The sequence below is a fragment of the Bombus affinis genome, chromosome 12 (genome assembly GCF_024516045.1).
Source record: "Bombus affinis isolate iyBomAffi1 chromosome 12, iyBomAffi1.2, whole genome shotgun sequence".
In the NCBI taxonomy this organism is placed as follows: Eukaryota; Metazoa; Arthropoda; class Insecta; order Hymenoptera; family Apidae; genus Bombus; species Bombus affinis.
Window position 1 is genome coordinate 7,431,038 of NC_066355.1, and position 22,453 is coordinate 7,453,490.

Sequence of the window (22,453 nt, forward strand, 5' to 3'; positions counted from 1 at the left end):
ATGAGCATCCGATTCGAAACAGACGCTATTCTTATTATTTCGTTCTTCGCGAAACAACCTGTTAATCCGATCGTTTCTAAATAGAAATCTCGATAATCATGGAATTACATGTTAAGGGGAAATTCATTTCTGCGACGAATATCTTGAAACTTTTATCCACGTACATTTTCAGTGTTTCTTTCAAACTTTACCAATACTTGTACTCACACTTGTACCATGTGTCGTACAATTTTCTATAACACACGTATCGTGTCCAGGATAAATTTCCACGTTGGAATACCTTCGCGAACCTGTCCGCATCGACAAACGATATTGTACCTAGTTTTGCCACTGTTTCGCGTTCGAAGGAGGAGATTTGTAAAAATGTGGCCGCACTTAAAGCGTTAATAAGCAAGAAACAAGCACGTTTCTCGGCACGTTGTCCATGATGCGCGTGCGACTCACGATGCACGGATGGAGACTCGCTGGTATACTGGTATACTTGCGTAAACGAGGACCGTGCAGACAAGCGTGTCGGAAGGTAAAGCTATCGTGCACATAGGCATTATATTATATACTCTGCTATTCGCGCGTCTAGCTGGCGCCCGACACATACTTTATCGTCTTTCTAAACTCGGTATCGTACGAACGGTAAAATTTAAATATTTATTATTTCGCAAGCGCCTCGAGTTTGACCGGAATTCGTGTAGCTTTGCCACGTACATCGCGGCTGATCCCGCAGGACTCCGTATCGTATCGTAGGCGCCAGTCGATCGCGTAAATCTATCGATCGATCGTGAATCATTCCAGCTGGGCCACAACGAGATAGTAAGCCACCGTGCTTCCTTTTTTCGTACGATTTTATCGTTCTCTACCGTCTGTTCTCTCCTCATCCATTTCGACGTCGTATCCAACTCAATTTCTCTCGCGATCCTTCCTATTCCACTTCCTTCGTTCCATCGTTCTCGATACCTGCTCTTCGGTGCATGTGCTCTTTTATTTTACCTCTCTTTCGAGAAAACAAGACCGTCCTGTCTGTGTCACAGAGAAAAGGATGCTCCTCTTTCTTCCTTCTCTTACTTGGTCGAATACTCACGTGCATCGATAAGACGTTGAAATTGCACGCGTCCTTAATTGCGCCGAGCGGCACGAAAAAACGGCAGACGAGTTTAAAACATGCCAGCGCAAACCTTTTTTCCCTTTCGTTCCGGAGAACGTACAATTTTGCAATTACCGTAGCTGCGCTGTGTGACGTAGGCATACCGCGTCTGCATCTGCTTCCCTCTTATCTCGCGTTTCTTTTTTTATCGTCCGGACACTTGCTTAAACGATTCCAACCATGCATCCTGTGCTCCTCTGTTATTTCCCTGGTTACATTCGACAACGATAAAACCCGCTCTATCGAGCCTTCCATTGTCCCACAGATTATTAATATCGAATCTATATCGCGTTCGAACGATATTCCCGCGAGACTTTGTTTTCGAAGCAGTTTGATAAAGCGTTGGGAATTTTCGTGGGTTATTCTACAAACCCGAAGCGTCATGGGACATGCAGAAAAGGCCGAGCCAATTAATGTACTTCAGTGACTTCAGTGGTCTTAATTTAGAGAGCGGCGTTTCCCGACTTTTATTACTCCGGTGTCAAAGTATGGTAGCGGTCGAAAAGTTTGCTGGCCGCCTCGTTTAGGAAAATGACTCGTCACGAATGCTACCCTTTGCTCCTCTATGTTTTGTAAAACATTGCTACATTTCTACCCCAATTATTTCCAATGATTCGTATCGATCCATCTCGTTCCGGAAGCATAGTACATGCCGCAAGCTTAATTACGTACGGTGTATCGATACAAATCGCTCGAATTGATCGCAGATAATATGCAGCTTGCCCTCCGAGGAATTCACTCGATGCAATTCGAGGATCGATGGTTTTCATTGAAAAATGCGTGCAAGGTGCAAAGGCCACGTGTAATAATAAACTTTGATCGTAAGACAATGAAACGACACACAGAAGCACAACAGTTAACATTAGCAAAGAATACGGAACAACCTCCGGATCTACGTAACTGTCGTTCGTATAAAATTCGACTCGCCCGACAATAGAACGTCAATTCCAGTATTCTCATTGATTTCGTCCCCGTGTCTGGCGCCACCCACGTGTACCCGTTGACGCGGCCGTTTCGAGCCGCGGCACAGACCGTATACCCTGACTTTCCCATGAAATCATGCACTGAAAATGTAACCTTACCGTTGTCATCGGATTTTCCCTCGTTATCGGCGAGCACCTCGTAGTCCCCCGAATCAAGATCTATGGAAGCACCAATGACCACAGTTAGACTGGACACCATCGTCGCAAGAGTCAACAAGTCCCGTGTCAACATTTTATTCTATATTTATAACATGCACTCGGATGTGTCAGGATATCGTTAAGGACCGCGTTACTGATCAGTGTTAATGCAACGATCGCGAAAAACACAATCAACGAGAGCCACGATCAAACCCCATCGAATCGTCTTCGATTAGAATACGATTATCGATTAGAATCGTGGTCACGATCGAACGATCTTTTCGTCGATCTTCGAAATATTCATAACGAACGGAAGAACGGTTTACGGAACAGACGTGTGGTGGAAAAATTTGGAAAGATTCCACGAGCGTCCGATGCCGACGATGGTCGACGCTTGACTGACTGACTCACTTCGGTCTCGAAAAGCAAACGCCGTGCAGCCGGACGACTCCGCCGCGGCTGGCGCGCACCAGGGGCACCCGCCGAAGAACACTCGCCAGATAGTTTTTAAACGAGTCCCGCCTCCGGCTGCGATAGTATGCCCCTTGTCGGTGAGCCACGCACCGTGAACGTGTACAATACGCACGTTCAACGGCTGTCGTTAATCTATGATCTACCTTCCTCGACTCCGGTCGATCCCGAGCGATCGCTAGAAAATGTATAACGAATCCTAACGAATTTGTGGGCCGTCCATTTAAACGTATCACGAGAGAATATTCGGTTGGAAATAATCTTCCGAGTTTACGTACGAAACTCTAAATTTTGTCTATTTTTGACGAGGAATTTCCTTGGAGCGAAGTTATCGTAATTTTAATTTAATTATAGAATTTCTACGGGTTGGTATTTGATTCGATAGAAATGGTTCGATTGATTTGAAATTTATTCGATTTTCGACCGATTAATCTTTATTTTTAACGAGCAGTTACATATTTCGAGGTAAAGTTCGTGTCAAAATAGAATTTTTAGTTTGCTAGTTCATCGTTCATCGTCGTATATCGATACTCGTCGAAACAATTAGGTGGATTTAAACCGATCAATTTTTATATTCAACGAAGAACTACTTCGAAGTAAAGTTATCTTAAAGTATCGGCGTTGGTCGTAAATCTCGATCGAACGAGTCAGATGAATTTAATCGGGTCAATTTTTTATTCTTGACAGAGAATTACCTTAAAGTAAATTCATTGCCCCAAAGTACGTACGATCATTATTCCTATCCAGTTTAATACTGAAATTCTAATATCTTGTTTATGAATTCACGGCGATCGATCCATGTTATTTTTAACGAAGAATATTTTAACGAAGGAATTTTGGGATAAATTCCTACCAAAGTAGAATCATTCCTAGCCAATTTACGATAATTCTAAAACTCCGACACATTGTTTACTCATCATCGATCATCGTGGATCCTCATCGAAGCGACTCGATAGATTTAGGCGAATGAAGAGCGCGCACATGGCCTCTGCCACTTACGTTAATGGCAGTCACTGTACCAGAACGTAGTATGCGGCCAAGCTGGTATAGTTGTGTGTTGGTAAAAGGTTGAGTAGTGCGGATCGACGCCGGGAAATGGGCGGTTGGTGAGGGAAACGAGGGACAGAGAGAAGGGAGACAGTGGCGCCTGAGCCCCGAGGCAGAGACGCCACATTTGCTTCGTGTAGGTGAGTGTCTGTGCGATCCACGCTACTCGCACACACTGTGTCGTTTTGTCTGTCGCGCGCGCGCACGTGGTTCGTGCGTCCTGGACAGAGGAAGACGGACGATGAAAAGAGCAGCAGCTTACTTCTGCTGTGGATCGTCAGCCCTTCCTCCTGACAGCCGCCGGTCTCCTTTTTAGCTTTTGTCGTGCGCTACGTCGTCTCCGGCCACTTCTTTTCCTTACTTACGGACAAATGTGCGCGAGTGCCGCGCTTATGCGACCTTTTAAACGCGTCGATCCTATGAATCGAATCTTTCAATGAAATTGCGCGAGTCTAGTTGGACGAGGAAGCGCCCAAGTACGCTAACGGCAGAAGCGAAATCGTTCATGAAGATAAATTATACTTGTCTAGCGAACACCCTGTATATTCTGTGCATTTGCACGTCGAAGACGTCGACACCTAACTGGCTTAACTAAAGATCGTTTTGCATAATGGTAGGATGATAGACGAGATAAATAAATCGGCCTTTGTCCGGATAATCGGCCTCCCTTTTCAGCGTGCATTATGCATAAGCGTGGCCGTCAATGGACCTTTTCACTTTGCGTGAGATGTCTTTCGACCTAGGCTCGATCGATCATAGACAGGTAGAGATCGTCGTCTGGATCGGCCTGTCGCTGGCACACGAAGGCAACCGTAGAGAAGACGCGTGTTAAGTTCGCTAGATTAATTCGTCTCTCCGCACGATTTCCTCGAAACGAATAAGCTTGTGTCTTAATTCCGTAGACTTACATCTGTGATCCTTCGCCGTTTATTTCAATCTTCCTGTTTTGTCAGTTCGTTTGTACACATTAACGTCGTACTTTGTTCGCCGGATTAGAGGACACCGATTGACAATTGTGAAAATCGCGAAGCTGCGATCGCTTCGTTGTCACACGTTCGCTAGAACGCGAGATACGTGATTGTAGTCGTTAATAGGATTTCCTTTTCAGGAACTAGCGCCGTCGATGCTTTGAATATAGCTACCACGAAGTGGACGATCCGCAGCTTATTTTTAGCCAGGCATTAGCCAATTAACTATTAACTCGTTGGCGCCATGGCGCTGCTCCTATTTTTGCTTATTTCTTACACGAATAATGCATCGTTGCCCCGATCCGAATCTTTGGTATGTTCACCGAGAATAATCCAATCCACGCTGACGGTGAGCGATGTTAAGTGCTGTCTTCCGAATCCAGAATGAAATATGCTTCTGGCACGGTATCGTCTTACCGATATTACTCTCTCGAGCGCGTCCCATCGAGCTCTCGCTTAAGGAGAATCGAAGCGACAAGTTTAGCTTGCTCGTCAACACGTTTCGTTCGTTCGTGAATTCAAAGCGTTTCAGTGTTGAGCGGCGTAGATAACGGCGAAGACAAAGACGTGTTGAACGAGAAGTACCGTGCGGTTCGTTGACACTAGCTGTGGTACAAATACGATCGAAAGAACTATGATGGCTTATTAATAACTATTCGCTCGAGAGAAATCAAACACGTAAGTCGATCCACAAATACAGGAGGAGATTGAACTTGCTACAAACGAACCTTGTCGAAAAAGAGAGGAAGACGAGAAAAAGAAATGTCTTGTTAGTGGCTCGTGGATGAACCAGTTAGACAAGCTGAAGATATTTATCTAAGATATTTGGTCATTCGAGGATGCCCGGAGGACGGCTATCTACCTACGAATCGAGCCTATATATTTAGCCGAGTGATTGATTTTCGTCGGGCGCAACGAATGCGGTGGTCAAGGCGGTCGAGTTGGAATCCGAAGTTGGATCCAACGAGCACCTGGTTATGGCTGACTGGTTAATTCTCATGGTAGGCTTAATGGAATACGCTATTGTTCGTCGTGATTCCAGTCGGCACACGGCTCAGGTTGTCAGTCATCGTACGAACGAAGACGCTGAAAAAAGCTTTCGATAACTCGTTGTCGATCGAGAAACAATTTAACGGTGCGAACAACTGATCTTGTTATTTTTCCATTCCATCCATTCTATATCTACGTGCACGTTGATTAATCTCCTTGAGATTTATATTATCCGTATTTCCTGCCACATGATCAAAGCCTATTACATCGAATACAAAATGTAAGAGAATGTAAAACATATGCAAATCTGGATCTAACGTATTCTACTATTTTTACGCCTCAATATACTTAATATCTTACGCTATTCTTATACAAATTATTTACAATCGTAACAAGATGTAAATCCATCAAAACGGGAATGCAGTTTCTTGTACGCATAATAATTTATCGTATCATCGTTCGACGTATACACTGGCTCCAACACTGGCTCTTGTCTACTGTCACGTTTACCATAGAGTCAACGTCGTACATATAACAAACGTTCACCATGTTCACCAAATTCGTCCACCATCCTAAAAATATCCGATTCTTCAGCGCTTTACACAAGTATGTGCTTCTCTCTTTCAACTACGTGCATGTCCCGAGGATGACTAATTACATGGAAACAAGCGAAGCACCTGGTTTTAGACCCGTGAGACCGGGAGGACGGAATTCAAATAAGAGGCGCAGCCCGATGTTAGTCATACCCTTGGAAACAAAAGATTTCAGCGAGTTGTTTGCCCAAAACTGTCCCTCGTCGAGCTTCGTCATGCCTTCCTTCGATGACTCTTCAAACCGCACGATATCCCACGTTTCCACGCATCCGTTCGACGCCACCGTGACCCATCGCCCTGAACAAACACGAAGAATAGTCGATTGAGTCAAATACAATGGAACAGTTGTACAAATAATTAAGCATTGATAAACCAGAGTAACAAACGTGAAACTAGATTACGTACGACTTAATTACGATTTTTAAAGATGCATGGATTTGAAAGGGCAAGTCTAGTATCGATGAAATTATTCGCGTCTGCTATTGTCGATAATCTTCTGGCGCTACCGGCTACCGAGAGTCGAAAGTTGTTCGATATTATCCATGACAAAAATCTGTTCGATACAGACTCGTTTGGCTTGTCGGCGGCGGTTATCTCCTGCACAGCCGGCTTCTATTTATATTTTGCGTTCGTTAGTCGATCAGGGGCATACGATTAAAGGCAGAAAGTATCCGTGTCCGTGAGTGCGTACGAACGCACGTTCGAGCCGATTTAACTCCGGCTCGGACGCGATGCAATTTCTCTTGGTACAATGAAACCGGTAATACGTAATCTAATAAATTTCACACGTCCGTTTGCCTGACAAAGAATTATTAATTGGACTCTTACCTGATTTCTTTAATCCGATAAAAGAAGATGGTGATAATTGTTGGAAAGTTTCGAGGCTTAAAGATTACAAGTAAGGATCTTCGTTATTCCACACTGCCAACGGTGTATGGATTCGTTTTCAAGAATCTGCAAACGAGTAAACGGTATCAGCAGCGAAAAATTGGACGATTTGTGGTCGGTTGTTAACGCGAAACCGAGCACACCATCCATGAATTTAAAAATAGGACAAAAGCAAATATCGGAAATTTCAAATATCGTTATAACATCGAACGCGATTCCAAAAGGAATATACGAACGAACAAATGTGAATATCACGAATATCGGAAATCGGGCGACTTATGAATCTACGAAGTTTCGAGTATCGTTACGACCCTGAATGAAATTTTAGAAATAAATGAACGCGAACATCGACGTCGAAAATTTCTAGTGTTTCTAAATCTATGAAGTTTCAGTTATCGGTGCGACGCCGAGCACAAAACACCGTGAAGCACGAGTGGACCGTACTCCAAAAATATCCGGTGATAAACAGCGGACGAAGTAGAAACGCGCATTCACCAAAATGTACGCTTTGCCGCTTATCGGTGTCTGTTATCCTAATTCGCCTGTATTTTCCCTGCACTCGAGACGCCGTGCCTGCGGCGATAAAGAGAAGCCCCTACCGATTTTCTGGGCTACGCGTTATCCTTGTGACAAGGCAACGTCATTACAAACAGATAGAAACGTGGCCACATTAAAGTTGGGATCGTGTGAAACACGAAGAAATCGGAAAAGGGACGCTGGTCCCTTCTACGGGCAATCGTGACGTTCGAAATACACGGTCGAAGGCGCGATAAAGAAGGAAGAAAGGAAGCAACACGTGGAGGAAGGTGGACGCCAGCCGAAGACCAGGACATTCCCAAACTCGAAAATGCACTTAAGTTCGGAGGCAGAAGATTAGACGGTAAAGCCCACGGTGGGCCTCTCGGGACTCGTTATCAGTTTCGACAGGGTCCCAAAGAAAAAGGAGTCTTGATAAGAAGCGAGTCGAGCGGCTTTTAGTCGGATCGACGAACCGGCCAGGCTTCAGACCCCTGAAATCGACCGGCTGAGAAAAGGAAGAAGGGAACATGGTCAGATAATAAAAAGTGCCATCCGAAAGGAAATGCCGCTGTGTTACGTGAGTCGGTGGAAAAAATGGAAATTGTTGGTGCAATTATACTATGACACGATATTATGAAGTTTATTAATTTGTTAACCGAGTCATTCGCTAACAAAAATTATAAGAATAGGTTTGTAGATAAAGAAACGATTATTTCTAAGAGATTAGGAATATTAGAGACGAGTCAGTTAAGTCGGTTTCTCGGCTGAATAAAGTTAAAGGATAAAAAATATTATCGTACTTGTTGGAAAATGGAATGACAAATTGATTATTATTCGATGCAATCGGACTGGAACATTTATGCCATCAGATTTTTACCGATCGATTGTCTATCGCGAACTATCGACAACAAGGCGAGACACGTCGCACGTGGCTAGCTTATCGGATCGGCAATGAGAGGACTCCTTGTACGTGTTATTAATATCGGTAATATTTCAAGTCCGAACTGTCCGACTAAGCTGATAATCGTGGTTAACAGACGCAGCGTGCCGATTTTCGACGTGTGAGTATTGAATTGACTACAACGTCGGCAACTATCGGATGGCAGTTGCAGTTTGTAACCTCGTGAACGGTGATTGTTAACGGGTCGCCGAGTTAATATTAGCACAAGGTTTTTCATCGTGCCGTGCTTTCCAATAGGAGGGTTTTTCAGAGCGTTTAGACGCGCGAGGGAAACGCGTCAGCTAATAAAGGTAGCTCGCCTTCGCGGGCGCTCGCTCCTTCCTTCGATCAGATTTTTCTGGCACGTCTATTGTGTTTCGTCATAGAAACGAATCGAAACTTTTGCTTTGATTGCAAATTTGAAACGTCGCCGCGAATCGATTCGCTGGAAAAGCCTGGCAGACTAGAATGCCAGCGGCCAATGCCAAGTAATTACAATTACGAACTTACATATGAATGTTGTTTCCTCAACAAAGAGGCGAACAAATTCTTGGCAGCGTATCAAGGAATGTGGCGAAAATACAGGAATATTTTTCAATTGTATACAAAACGGAAAAGGGAAGACGTAGATGAAGAAAGAAAGGGAACGTCATTAATGAAAAAAAAGTAAGAAAAAGAAAGGAAAGAAGACAAGTGGGACGAACGATCGAAGATTACTACTTATTCTTAAATAGCTCGAGTTTATGAAATAAATAATTACGAAGAATTTTTCTGGCAATACGTCAAACGTTCATTTGCGACACCCTCTTTGCTCGAACGTGCTTAGCGTCGTAAAATACCAGTTTTATAGATGCATCTTGCCAGTGCAGCGGTGGGTTTTCTTCGCGGCAAAAGCGAAGTCAATAAAAGTTCGTTACGTGAGATCCGACACCTTTCTCGCGGCGCGCACGCGATTTTCTAGCGAGAAACTTTACGGTAGGCGAGATAATAAAAATTTCCAGACCTTGTAATAACGTAGCAGGCTGCTAGGACCGATATCAGGGCAGCGATCGCTAAGACCAGCGCAGCAACGTGCAGCGGTTTAACGCGATTCTCAAGGAATTGATCCGACGATTCTCGACCTCCGGTAATCGGCCCTGGATCCGGCTGAATCGATCCCATTATGTCTCGGCCCGACGACATCCCATTAAAGGAACCTTTGTACATAACACAAGACTTATCAGAAAATCCATTCCTCGAGCTTGTTTAGTCGAGAACAGTGGCGCCTTAAATGTTCTGGCATTGAATCATACAGCGCGATATCTCTTCGGTTAAATTGTTACAGATATCTACGAAGCGTGTAAATGAAGCGGGTAAGATCGTAAATAAAGCGAGACTCAAAGTTACTGTAAGTAGTTTCAACATTGTCGAAGTGGCGCCAACCTGTACGAATTTAAGGTGAAACCTCTATTTCTTCGATGTAAGGAGAATGCTTAGATATCTTTAACGACGTACGAACCTCTCAGAAATCATACTGATCGGCTCTATTTTGCATGACATTTGCATGAAATTTGCATAAAATTTATTTCGCATGGAAAATTTAAAGACGCGAGACTACGTAGGATGCGCGCAATATGCAAATATACTCAAAATATCTAAATATCCAAAGTATGGTATTGTTTAAGATATCGGTATATATGCGTAAAAATATGCGTTTCTGTACGTGTACAAATAATTCTGCGAGCCATTGTAAATAGACGAAGGTAGCAAAGGACTCTTTACCGGTGTAACCTAAAGTGGGTTCCACAGCATCGGGCGTCTCTTTGTCGTGGATCCACGTGGACACGTTTATGCGGTGATCGGCGTTACAGTAGTCGTGGCTGTCGCAACACTTCAATCTGGGCCAGGGCATACGGATCCAGGCAGCCGACGATCGGTCCACGTTGTCGCTCGACTTCGACCTCGTGACCCAGGACTTTGTCTCGCATAACAATGGCGTGGCACCCCTGAGCAATGGCAACGTACAACGTTCCGATAAAATGGACACTGCTCGATAAAGTTCTCCGACCCCGGCGATAGTCGGAATTTAAATAATCATTTTGTACGATTTAAGCCGCGAGATTTCAATATTCCGCGCGTGTATCGCGCTTGTTACGCTTGGCGAGCAATCGATCGTTTCGTGGCCAGTGAAGAAAATATCACGAAGGAATTCGGTCGAAAAAAGGGGGTCAATCTCGATCGTTGTTTGCGAATCGCGTTATCTTCGATAAAAATTAATTATTTTGTCCGTTGCTAGTTATCTGGTAATTAACGCCACTCTACACTTGCCGATAACGGTTCGAAGATTTAATTGGTAGCAATAAAAACTGGCTAACGATATTCGAACGCTCCGAGTCGAGACGATTTCGACATCTCTCGTCATTTTAGCACGGCTTTAGAAAGAATTCGTGAAAACTTCTCGCACCGATTATCTCGTCAAGGTTACCTGTTTGCCATAGAGCCACGGCGAATTTATAGCGGTACGTCAATCGTAAGATTCAGCGAATTAAATCGTCTTCGAGTCAACCGGACTTGTACCGTTGGAATTTATTGTAGAATAAGAGGAAAAGGTTAGAGGTCGGGGTGTTGCTTTTAAACGAGAGGTTACTACTATCGTAATAGTTGAAACGCGATTTCTACATTTTCTTCTTCGTACGATATTATTTTCTCGACCGAGACAAATAGACTTTAAAATTTTTGCATATCTTCTGATCTCTGTTTACCACGTTTTGTTTCAACATCGTCATTCTCTTTTTCAATGTTAATAATCTCAAAATAAAATTCATACGAACTCGGTGCATCCTCTTGTCGTAGTATTTCCTCCGAATTCTTGGTCTCCAGTCAAGATCAACTCTGTGTAACAGTAAAACTTGGTCTTGCACGTGTCAACTCCGGCTTCTTTACAGGCCTTGCTCGTGCATACGCATTTTCTACCTGCGAATATCGACAAATTTCTTGGCATTTAGCGCGAACGAGTTGCCGTGACACGTACACGTACCATGTCGTAAATCTGTTCGTCTCGTGTATTTTACGGCGCATCGTTCTTTTTTTTTTTTTTACGGGCACATTATAGATATGCGCGCCGATAAGTACCACGATAGTACATGTATGTTAAACGTATCGTGCATTAGCACGATTACGACGCATAAAAAATCGATAGCGACATTGCCGATGCGTCGGATCGAACCGGCCAACTTACCTTCGATCTGTTGAACGTTGCCCGACAGAAAAATCAGAAATAGCAGGATGAAATATATGCAGATTGGCGGCTCGATAGTCGATCGATTGAAATACATGCCGTAAGCCTCGGCAGAATCTAACACTCCGAGAATCACGAAAGTCTCGATAATGAAAAGTATCGTCGGGGAGGATCACTCGAACGCGAGTACGCCTCAGGGACAATTTCATTGATAAGGGAAGAGACAGCGAAGTAGGTACGGTTCGCTATCTGCACGAGAGCCACTTGAAACGTATGCAGAAGACAGGAATATACATTATCATGTTGAAGGGCTAGCCTTTGCTAAATGCAGAGACGATGTTCGATAAAGGCAACGCGGCTAGCGGCGAAAGAAACTCGATTTGCACTTGACTGCTTATTGACGCGGGATTATTCGAGGCCACTGAACGGATCGGTAGAAACAGCGGCGAGGAAATCAGCCGCCCTTGATTTTCATTTTTCGCTGTTCGACGAGGATCATCGATTACGGTAATTATCGTTGACAAAAAGAAAAACGACTAATTGAAAGTCTGCGTCTGCCAGTTGGAATATCTCGAGTCACTTGGACGTTGAATTGGTTCCAAGGAGGCAACCGTGTCTCTCGAGGAAGTCACTCGTAAGCCAATCGAATCGAACGCAGAATCACGGCGCCGAGTCGCGACTGACAGCGAGACGTCGCGAAAACACGTTGTGTTATCGGCGTAAAGGACTATTTGAAAATGTCTGAAGGAAGCTTCAAGACGAAACTGTTAGCCGCGTGGGCTCCTCTAATTTTAGTACCTCCCACTGGAACACAGATTCGTATCCTTCTCTTTCTCTTGCTTTACACGTTGGCTACTCTCGATTTCCACCTCTCTCTCTCTCTCTCTCCCTTTTTCTGTCCTTCCTCCTTCACGCCACTCTTCTACCACCTCACGAATTTACTTCTATATCTATTTTAATTCCGTCATCGGTGACATTATTTCGCTCGCATAGCTTCGTCGTCAAGGCGACATATAATCGGTTCCTTGGAAATTTCTTCTTCGGTACGACTCGGCCTCTTTTCTTTCGCGATACGAGAATTGGGTCTCGTAAAATGCAGAAGCCGAGCTCTTTTTTGCTGTTTGTTATTTTAGAGATCACATCGCGCAGTGTTGGTGATAACATTGCTGAAATAAGAACGCCAGTGAAGCAGAGGAAAATCAGAGGGAAATCGAAATACAAGCGCCACTGTACAGAAACGATTAATGGCTTTTGTCTTTCCCATCCACCGTGCCACGACTTCTTTGATGACTTTTTGCGTTTTCTCACCGCGAGGCGGTACCATTTCCGCCAGCTCCCTTCGCGTACGTAATTTATTCACACTTAAACCGGATTTTGCTAAGTCTTTTTCTTGGCCTTTTCTCTGGCTCCGGTCTCTTTTAAAGCCGATTTATTGGAGCAACATCGCGAATTCGCGTACACTTTTACGCAGCCACGGGACGCGTTTCGTAAACGCCTTCCAGATGGAAGAACGTGTCTCCTCTTTGTATACAGCCAATCTCGTATTACAATTGAGAATAGGAATTCTTACCGAGGACGATCCTTACTTAACAATCGTATTGGTCACTCGATTAATATTTTAAATTAATTTAAATATAATATGTGGATAATTTTTTGTCACTCTGTTTATACAACTCGAAACTAGTGATGTTCTCGCTGTCAAAGAATTCCAGTGACCTTTTTTTAGAGTTGCCTCGGAAAGTCCCCTAAACTCTACCGATTTATTGGAACAATAACGTCTAGATCGTATGCACGTTCGTATCTCTCGTTGAGCTACGATATATTTCCGTCCATCCAGATGTAACGAATCATTGACGGAATAATATCGTACTGCCGATAGTATACGCTGGTGTATTTATTACACGCATTGAGAACGCGTGTATTTTATAATAAATATTATAGAAGCTTGTTTATCCGCGCGAACGAATATCAAATTCATTCGTTCGGATATCAGGTTTGCTCGTCTATATTCTAAATTTGTTTTTTGCTTCAATCCAATGGAATTCCCGAAATGATAAATTTTCGAAACTTCCATCGATACCCGTCGCGAAACGAAACCTGTTAACGAACAGAGAAACAGGAAAGCGAAATAAAAATCCTCGTTTAATTCCACATGTTCGTCTTTATTTCTTCGAAGCGTTAAATACAGCGATTAAAACATCTTAGCCTCTCGTCAAAGAGTAAATCGCGTAAAAATCGATGGTGCAGGATTCGTAATCGAGAGTCGTTTGAACATCTTAATCGTAGTCATTGGCATCCAACGGCAAAGCAGACGAGAGTTTAATTCCCCGGTTGGTTTCCTGTCCATGCAACATTAAGCAGAGCCCCGCTGCTTGCACATTTCTTTATCGTCGTCCGTCGAGTGACAGTAAAAGCTGGGCCTGGGTTATCGGAATGACACTTCGTTACAGTCGAACGAGGTCGCCGGCAGTCTGCTCTCCGTTGCTACTTCTTATTGCGCGAACGAATCAAGTGTTCGCTGTAAAAAGATTTACCGAGAGCACAAGGATTTCTTTCACTCGGGTAATTTATTGAGATGTATCGCGAACTGTTCGGACGATCGTTCGAATAGACCTATTTCAACGAGGTGAGGAGTAAGCAATTTAAATTCCTCTTATATCAGGTCTGTAAGTATGAAACCGGAATTTGCCTATAGATAGTCCTAGCTGATAATGTAGTTATCACTAAACTGCGTCATTGATGCCAAAAGTCTTTGTTGACATCTCACAAACATTTTCGACTCAGAACGATACAAGTTTCATACAACAGCATAGTTTGTAATAGCGTTGAACATGTCGAATTTTGTGCCTGGAAACTACGATTTGCGGACAGCATTGATTCTCTGTTACCATTTGAAGAAAACTGCTGCAGAATCGCATCGAATGCTTGTCGAAGCTTACGGTGAGCATGCTCTTGGTAAATCACAGTGCTTTGAGCGGTTTAAAAATTTCAGAAGTGGCAATTTTGACGTGAGGAACGAAGAACGTGGATCAGAAGGGTGTGATCTATTATGAGCTGTTAAAACCTGGCGAAACCGTTAATACTGAACGCTACCGACAACAAATGATCGATTCGAATCAAGCTTTGCGTGAAAAACGACCAGAATATCAAAAAAGGCAACACAAAGTAATTTTGCTTCATGATAATGCACCATCACATACAGCAAAACCGGTCAAGGAAACGATCGAAGCGTTCAGTTGGGAAATACTTTCGCACGCGGTTTACTCACCAGACTTGGTTCCGTCCGATTACTATTTATTTGCATCGATAGGGCACGCACTTTCTGACCAGCACTTCACTTCTTACGAAAATGTACGAAAATGGCTCGATGACTGGTTTGCCTCAAAAGAGCGACAGTTTTTTTGGCGTGGCATCCACCAATTGCCAGACAGGTGGGTTGTACCGGAATTGTACCGGAGTTGTACCGGAGTTGCGCCGGAATTTTCATACAATAAACGCGTATTTAAACGTGTAAACGTGTATTTTCTATACAAAAATTCCGGTTTCATATTTACATAGCTGGTACATGCAGTGTCTCGTTGAAACTGGATCTTCTTCTTACGGTTGAATTATCGTCTTTCTACATTGTTGAACTCGAGAGACAGAGGATGTCTTCCGAGGTGGGATTTAGTTTCGAAAAAAAATTTTCATCTGCCGCGACGGTGAAGGTAGCCTAATTAACTCTTAATTAAATCAACGGTTCAATCGTGAGAACTGGAGTTTCTCAGGTGTAAATGTTTGGGGTCCGCCGTTATTAATGGATGTCTTGAGTAAGCGCATTGTAGCGTGGGATTCGCGGAATAATGAAAAAAAGAAAAGAAGGTCGTGAATATTATTTAAACGCAAACACATCAAAATTGTATATTTATAGAATTTTTCACCGCCATTGACTTCTTATATGATAATATCAGACAGTAGTTTCCACTCTCATCCTACGCAGCTAATTACAATCACACTTGTGCAAAATGTCAAACGTGTATCTGTTTCTCTTTCGGTGCATATTAATTAATTTAGCTGAAGTGTAAAGCGTCGCGATCGATACGTGTACGCCGGTACACAAGCTATTATTTCGTATTAAACGTCCATGACAAACCATGTTCTACGTACTAACGCTCCGACGAAGGAATAGCAAACGTTTCACTCCCACGTAGCTGCCTCGAATTGACATGATCACAGCCAGTCATTACGCAGATGGAATATGACAATGAAAAGTTGCATCGAATCCTTTCATTTTCTCAAGGTAATTCGAAGTATGCACGAATCTCACCTCGATCTTAGAAGGTTTATACACTCGCATCCATAAGCCAATTGATACACTTGCGATAAACATAAACAGATATCGTAATTACCATACTGTATTTTAAAGATTTTATTTATTTTATTAAAATTCGTGTTCAAAAATTTCCGGCTATCCCGTGACTTACGAACGTCAGTGTACAATCCTCCGAATACCTTCGAAATCGCAATGGGAATAGATGAAAAGTACACATCTTGGTTTTGTCATTCTGAAATGCGCATGTGTCTGCTGCGTGTTTGTTACCGGGGTTCGATAAACGCCAAAGTTTTTCGTAATTCCTCTCTTCTGCGAAGATTATCGCGATTAACCGCTATCGCGGGATCGATCTGGAAACAGAGAAGCGGCAGGAACGAGTCGCAGGGAAAAGGAAGACGAGGAATTGAACAGATAAAGAGAAAGATGCGAAAAAAGAGGAAAGAGGGAGCAAGAAAGATTAAGAGAGATGCGCGAAAAGATAGAGAGTACACGTCGCCTTGAGTTGCATTCGCCCGATTGTCCTTTTTAATTAGCCCCCGATCTCTTGGTACGTCCAGTCAGGTACGTCGACCAGGTTGCAGCGTGTCTTCTTAATTGTTAATGGGAGTTACGCCCATTCGAGTCCTCGAGAACGAGTTTCGATCGGGCTGGTTGCACTGTGCTCAGCCAAATGGAAGCGAGGCTTCGGCTAAGAAATTCTAAATGCTCGACCGATGTTCAGAAGCGCTAAAACGACTCAACGAACCTAATCAATGCCGATCTACGATTTGTATTCAGGACATATTATCGTAAATCATCGTTTCCCGATCTTTTAGTAAATCCTACTACACCGGTTGTTTTCGATTCTACGCGTTATAAAGCATCGTCAAACCTATAATTTCACGTTCCTCTTTGTTTTTATCGCGTCCCGCGTTAAATTGGAAAACGACGAATCGCTTAATCGCAAACGATACATCGGAAGTTTTCATGTTTAATAGGATACATCGCGTGTGGCAAATTATGAACCAAAGGAGGAGTCGGATCGCGGCCTAAGTAGCTTCAGTGTCAAATTGGCCATTAAGAAGACCGTATTCTTCGGTAACATCGTTTCTCATTTGTTCAAAATGTCGTTTGTGATCAGAGTGTTTTGAACCGCTACCAGTTATTACATCCCGAGGCTAAGTAAAAAGACGCATTTATCGTAAATGTTCCTCGCGACATAATGACGTGGCCGCGATGTTCCGGCCGATCAAAGCTCTCGATGCGACGCGCTGTCTTTTAAGAGGTATTACCGTGTAAAATGCCATGGGATGATCTTCCAACTCTTCGCGTCGGCTTCCTTTCGCTGGCATAATCGCTCCGTTAAAACAAAACGACTTCACGCAACGACAGGAGCTGCAATATAAATCAATGCATGCACAAGATTATTATTGCTCGAAATTGCACGAATTATTCCTGATCGCCGTGCCATCCCCAACTTTTAATCGAATCTCGGAGAGATTTAAAGCGATTGTCCCCCTTTCATCGGTGTTGCGAAACTTTTTACATTGGAACTCGTCCTTCTATAACATCCGTTCGAGCCGCTTCAACCACTCTTCTGTAACCTAATTGCTCGATACGCAACGCGTTCACGCTAACATCGTCTTTACTTTATCGTACGTAATTATGCAGTGCAAAGATACGCCCGTACGTGATTGCGTTCTGGTCAGACGTGAAAGTTTAAACATACGAAGAGTATGCTCCGAGTTTTACGGTGCAATTCTATAGGTATACGCGCAATAATTTTACTTACTCAGGTGATTTACAGCCGGTTGAGAAGCAATCACGAACATCTTCCTGTGCGATGGAAAAAATTCCGACGTCGGGATTATGCTTATGGATATCTCATTCTGGCTGTTTCTCGGACGATTGTCGCGATCGTTTCGTCGATTACCGTGCGTGCTGTGTCTTAGTTGTACACCTTGAATATTATGTCTGCAATTACTGACTATGTAACTGCTCACCTAGTTTCAAAAAAAAAAAAAAAAAGAGGGGAAATCAAAATGTTCCTTGGAGTAATCGGCGATCGTTAAGGAAATTAAACGAACGCGCCACGTCGATTCTAAGGGGGCACGATATCGATGATTGATAATGAAACGACAAACACAGATATGGAAAATACAATTTCTTAGGTTTCATTTCGTTTACGTAATAAATTTCTAGAAATTTCAATAATGCGAACGTTCCTAAGATCAGAGATCATCGAGGATCACTTACCGAAGATATGATAAAAACAGCGAGTAAAGCAACGCCTAGCCAGAAGTACCAGGCTTCCCAAAAGTGTCGTGGTGGCCGTCTTTGCACCAACAGACAACACTGCGAGTTGCAACAGCAATACAAGCAATATTTATCCGATGTACACGCGTATGGTTTGTTCGTTTCGCTATCTTCCGTATTGTTTCTTAGATCCGCGTTACACTCGTAGTAGAGGCGAGCCATATCATAAGTTGAACATGATTCCTTCCTTTCGGTCGTCGAACAATTATATCAAACTATATTTGGAATATATTGAGAGCGTTTTAACTTTATTCAAAAGTAATGGACAAGCGAGGCGTCGTACGGATCGATGAAACTACATCGAGTCACGAAAGATCTAAAAAAAATCGCGTTATTTTCAGAATGCATAGCACCGTCGGCGCCGCTTAATTTACCACTCCAGACACCTGTTCCCCTTACTTACTCGGTTGATGACACGCGACAAGCTTACGATTCCTTCGCGTTCGCTCGTTTTTTTTTTATTTTTCGTCCGATTTCGTATGCGAAACGACGTCAAATCCTTTCAACGCGGTGACATACCCGAAGACAACTGCTCTGCCACTCATTTGTCCGTTCGGTGTTATCGCTAACTGGACTGGACAGGCTTGCAATAATCGATAGAACGAGCTTGGCATGTCCTTATTCACACGCGACTTCTAATCGATACATTAAATGACCGCGTTTGTAATCGTTAAAAAGAAACTGTGGACGATTTCTCATAATTTTTATAATCTATGGTCCCTTCGCCTTTTAAGAACGAGGAATTGAAAGAAACTCATGGCTTGAAATTAAAGAAATTTATTCAGACATTGTATTATGAAATACAGATTTGTGCAACAATAATGTGTTTGAACATCTTGAACACAGTCAAATTTTTACATTATGCTATTAAATAATGACGATATCATAAAGATGAAGAGACAATGAATTTAATATTGACTGGAATCGTGAGGTGGTGGAGGTGGAGGTGGACCTCTTGGTGGGAAGGGTGGTCGAAATTGTGGAGGTGGTGGCGGCGGTGGTCCACCCTGAGATACAGGAGGAGGCGGTGGATGCCTCCATGTTGGAGGAGGTCGCGGTGGTGGTGGTTGAAACTGTCCAAATTGCGGAGGTGGAGGTGCTCCGGTAGATGAGGGAGGCGGAGGAGGTGGAAATTGACCTTGAGGTGGCCCACTCACTCCCCAATGAGGAGGTGGTGGAGCCATCATTCTGGGTGTCGTCTGTTGCGATTGAGACGTTGGAACGGGCATAGGTGGCAATGGAGGTGGCATTCCAGGCGGTAAAGGAGGATGTGTGGCCATTGACATCGGAGGTAAAGGAGGCGGAGGAATACTTGCTGGAGGAAAGCCACTCGATGGCGGCGGTGGAACAGGTGGTGGTGGTGGGTGACCCATTGGAGGTCCTGGTGTTGACGGAGGTGGAGGTGGTGGTACAACCATTCCATGATGCATCACATGATGTTGAGGATGATGAGTAGCTTGGTGAGTCGCTGTATTGGAATTTGGAATCGGAGGTGGCGCCAAAGGAGGAGCGTCGGCAAATAATTGATGAGGCCTGTCTGCTTGACTTAGCGGGTTTTGAGCAGCTAACAATCGTTCAGCAGCACTACCGTGTCTTTCTCCTTTCGCGTCGCGTTTGAAAGCGTATGATACGGAAATCGGTCTGTTGCATAAGTACTGACCGTTCATTGCTTCTATACTTGCATCGGAGGCATCGAAGGAAGCGAAGTTTATGAATGCAAAGCCCTTGGAGTTCCCTGTTTCAGGATCTCTCATTATCTGAAATATAAAAACATCTGATATATACATCTGAAATATAAACACATCTGAAATATGTTATATATTTTGTAAACACTTATTATTAATTATTGTTTGTTAGCAGCATGCATTACTTTTGGCGTCTGAAGAATTACTCCAAATGCACTGAAGGTGTCGTATAATAGTTTCTCATCTACTTCTGGATCAAGATTTCCAATAAAGATATTAGCACCAACATCTAGGTTCTTCTGATGAGCACTTGCTTTATTTACTCTTATTGGTTTTCCATATAATTTTATCATGTTCATTATCTTAATAGCATAGTCAGCATCTTCTTCTCCCATAAATTCTACAAACCCATAGCCCTGATGCATTTGTGTTACTCTATCTTTAGGCATATGCACGTTGACTGAAAATATTTTTAAGAAAATTTAATTACTTTTAAAAACAAAATTTAAAAGCAGATATAATAATATTGTTACATACCCACTGGTCCTGATTGGACAAACAGTTCCCACATAAGGGATTCTGTGACCTTATCATCCAATCCACCCACATATATTGTGGCATCTAAAAGATATAAAATATTTTATTTACACTATATAAAATTACTATATATATATGTATATATATATACATATAGTAATATATATATATATATATATAGAATTGTTAACCTACAAATTGTGTTTATGTACACATAACCTAGTATAACAGAATATTTTTAGTTTTAATATATTATACAAGATTCGTTCCATAATTGCAATTAGAATTTCAATAAGAAAAATCAAAATATTATAATATATATATTTATCTAAATATTTTAAATAGACACGTACCTTGATTACGTTCAGCAATAGGACCGGCCGCCATGATGGTCAATTATTATACTAGTGGTCTGAACTTGTTCAACTAGCATGATAAGATTGATATTCAAAAGTGTTACTAATCTATATCATTGAATAGTTTACAAAAGTGTTGTTATTAATAATAACAAACTTCGATAAAATCAACGAAATAAATAAATTCATAACAGAAGAAAAGATGATGATATTTATTTTAAAACATAGTAATACAAACAAAAAACAAGATAAAATTTATAATGATATTTAATAACACTTATTCTTAAGTTCTTTTAATATAATATAATATATATCTTTAAGCTTTTAAGAAGTACTGGTCCCTTGTACTTCTTGGGTAGCTGAAATAAATGCATTAATTATATTTTTTACATATATTTTTATAATTAATTCTATGTTATATGCACAAAATGTAATTAGTACAAACGATCACATTGGTTGTTTACCTTTATAAGAATATTCCAAAGCAGTTGCTATAGTTCTCATATCTCCTTCAATGCTACGTGCCCAATTCTCAGCATCACCAATTTCTTTTAATGCACTGGAGAAAGCTTCTACTAAATTCAACCATGACTGTGTTTGTTTTGCAAAATTTGTTGCGCTATGTTGCAATTGTTTTGCTTCTGCATCGAGTTTCTTCTGATTGAGATATGCCTGTGCCACTCTACATGATCAATTATTTCTTAAAAAACAATTACATTGTAATTGTTTCTTGTCAAAGGACATCAAAAACTTACCCAACATTTAAATGGTCAACTAAAGCTTGTGTCAAGTTACTTGCGGCTTGCACAGCTTCTTTCCTCTTTTGCTCTGTCGTAACAATATTCTATATAGTTATTCGTAAATGTAGTCAATTTATAGTAGATCAAAAGTATGTTTATTACTTTTACCTTGTCTTTCCTTTCTTGCTGCTTGTTTGCTTTGGTGCTCTTTTACAATAGCAGATAACATCTTTATTACTAATCAGTTGTATTACTAAGGTTCCAATGAGTTACTGTAAATACTGGGTTCCTTGGCTTTTAAAAACCTATAAATAATACCATTCGATTTATTTTTTTCAAATATGATATCTACTGTTTATGGCAAATTTACTCACGATTAATGATTATTTATATTAACATTTATTTACATTATTTATATTAATTTTTAAAAAGATACATTTTAATCTATTAATTTAAATAACAAAGTTATTGTAAATTCTGCTTAAAATACTACACTGCTGTTTAATACTTAATGTCTCAACAATTTACATTGGAGAAGAGCAATTTGCATCGACCAATAAGCAATGCTTTTAGGTTAGAATAGTATATTCTAATAATAAACAACGTATCATCTGTTCAATCATGGATTGAACAAAA

At 42.0% G+C, this 22,453-nt stretch overlaps 4 protein-coding genes and 1 long non-coding RNA gene across 6 annotated transcripts in view; all 5 read right to left on the reverse strand.

The window, feature by feature from the left end:
• LOC126922616 (BMP and activin membrane-bound inhibitor homolog) overlaps positions 1–2,745 on the reverse strand; it is a 26,139-nt gene extending 23,394 nt beyond the window's left edge. The window contains exon 1 of the mRNA XM_050735407.1: positions 2,221–2,745. Within this exon, the coding sequence (XP_050591364.1) occupies positions 2,221–2,353 (133 nt within the window). The 5' untranslated portion in view covers positions 2,354–2,745. The remainder of the gene's footprint in view (positions 1–2,220) is intronic.
• Positions 2,746–5,873: 3,128 nt separating this feature from the next.
• On the reverse strand, positions 5,874–12,695 carry LOC126922611 (uncharacterized). The gene is made up of 6 exons (XM_050735400.1): positions 11,893–12,695; positions 11,486–11,627; positions 10,437–10,660; positions 9,679–9,871; positions 7,157–7,282; positions 5,874–6,625 (listed from the first exon to the last, which is right to left on the reverse strand). The coding sequence occupies exons 1-5, from the start codon at positions 11,987–11,989 to the stop codon at positions 7,240–7,242; spliced, it is 699 nt and encodes a 232-aa protein (XP_050591357.1). The 5' UTR covers positions 11,990–12,695; the 3' UTR covers positions 5,874–6,625; positions 7,157–7,239.
• A 5,913-nt stretch (positions 12,696–18,608) lies between these two features.
• LOC126922645 (uncharacterized) lies at positions 18,609–19,140 on the reverse strand. Its single transcript, XR_007712875.1, has 2 exons — positions 18,903–19,140; positions 18,609–18,815 (listed from the first exon to the last, which is right to left on the reverse strand). It is a non-coding gene; the product is annotated as an uncharacterized LOC126922645 (long non-coding RNA).
• Positions 19,141–19,260: 120 nt separating this feature from the next.
• On the reverse strand, positions 19,261–21,227 carry LOC126922573 (splicing factor 3B subunit 4). The gene is made up of 4 exons (XM_050735299.1): positions 21,075–21,227; positions 20,722–20,805; positions 20,370–20,644; positions 19,261–20,256 (listed from the first exon to the last, which is right to left on the reverse strand). Exons 1-4 carry the CDS (start codon positions 21,106–21,108, stop codon positions 19,408–19,410), a joined length of 1,242 nt encoding a protein of 413 aa, XP_050591256.1. The 5' UTR covers positions 21,109–21,227; the 3' UTR covers positions 19,261–19,407.
• Positions 21,228–21,270: 43 nt separating this feature from the next.
• Positions 21,271–22,421, reverse strand: LOC126922632 (biogenesis of lysosome-related organelles complex 1 subunit 1). 2 transcript variants are annotated; one of them, XM_050735431.1, is made up of 5 exons: positions 22,225–22,421; positions 21,986–22,122; positions 21,833–21,905; positions 21,542–21,759; positions 21,271–21,436 (listed from the first exon to the last, which is right to left on the reverse strand). In XM_050735431.1, the coding sequence occupies exons 2-5, from the start codon at positions 22,044–22,046 to the stop codon at positions 21,402–21,404; spliced, it is 387 nt and encodes a 128-aa protein (XP_050591388.1). In that variant the 5' UTR covers positions 22,047–22,122; positions 22,225–22,421; the 3' UTR covers positions 21,271–21,401. The 2 variants fall into 2 exon arrangements, with proteins under 2 accessions (XP_050591388.1, XP_050591387.1); XM_050735430.1 differs by having other exon boundaries at positions 22,192–22,421.
• Positions 22,422–22,453: the final 32 nt, after the last annotated feature.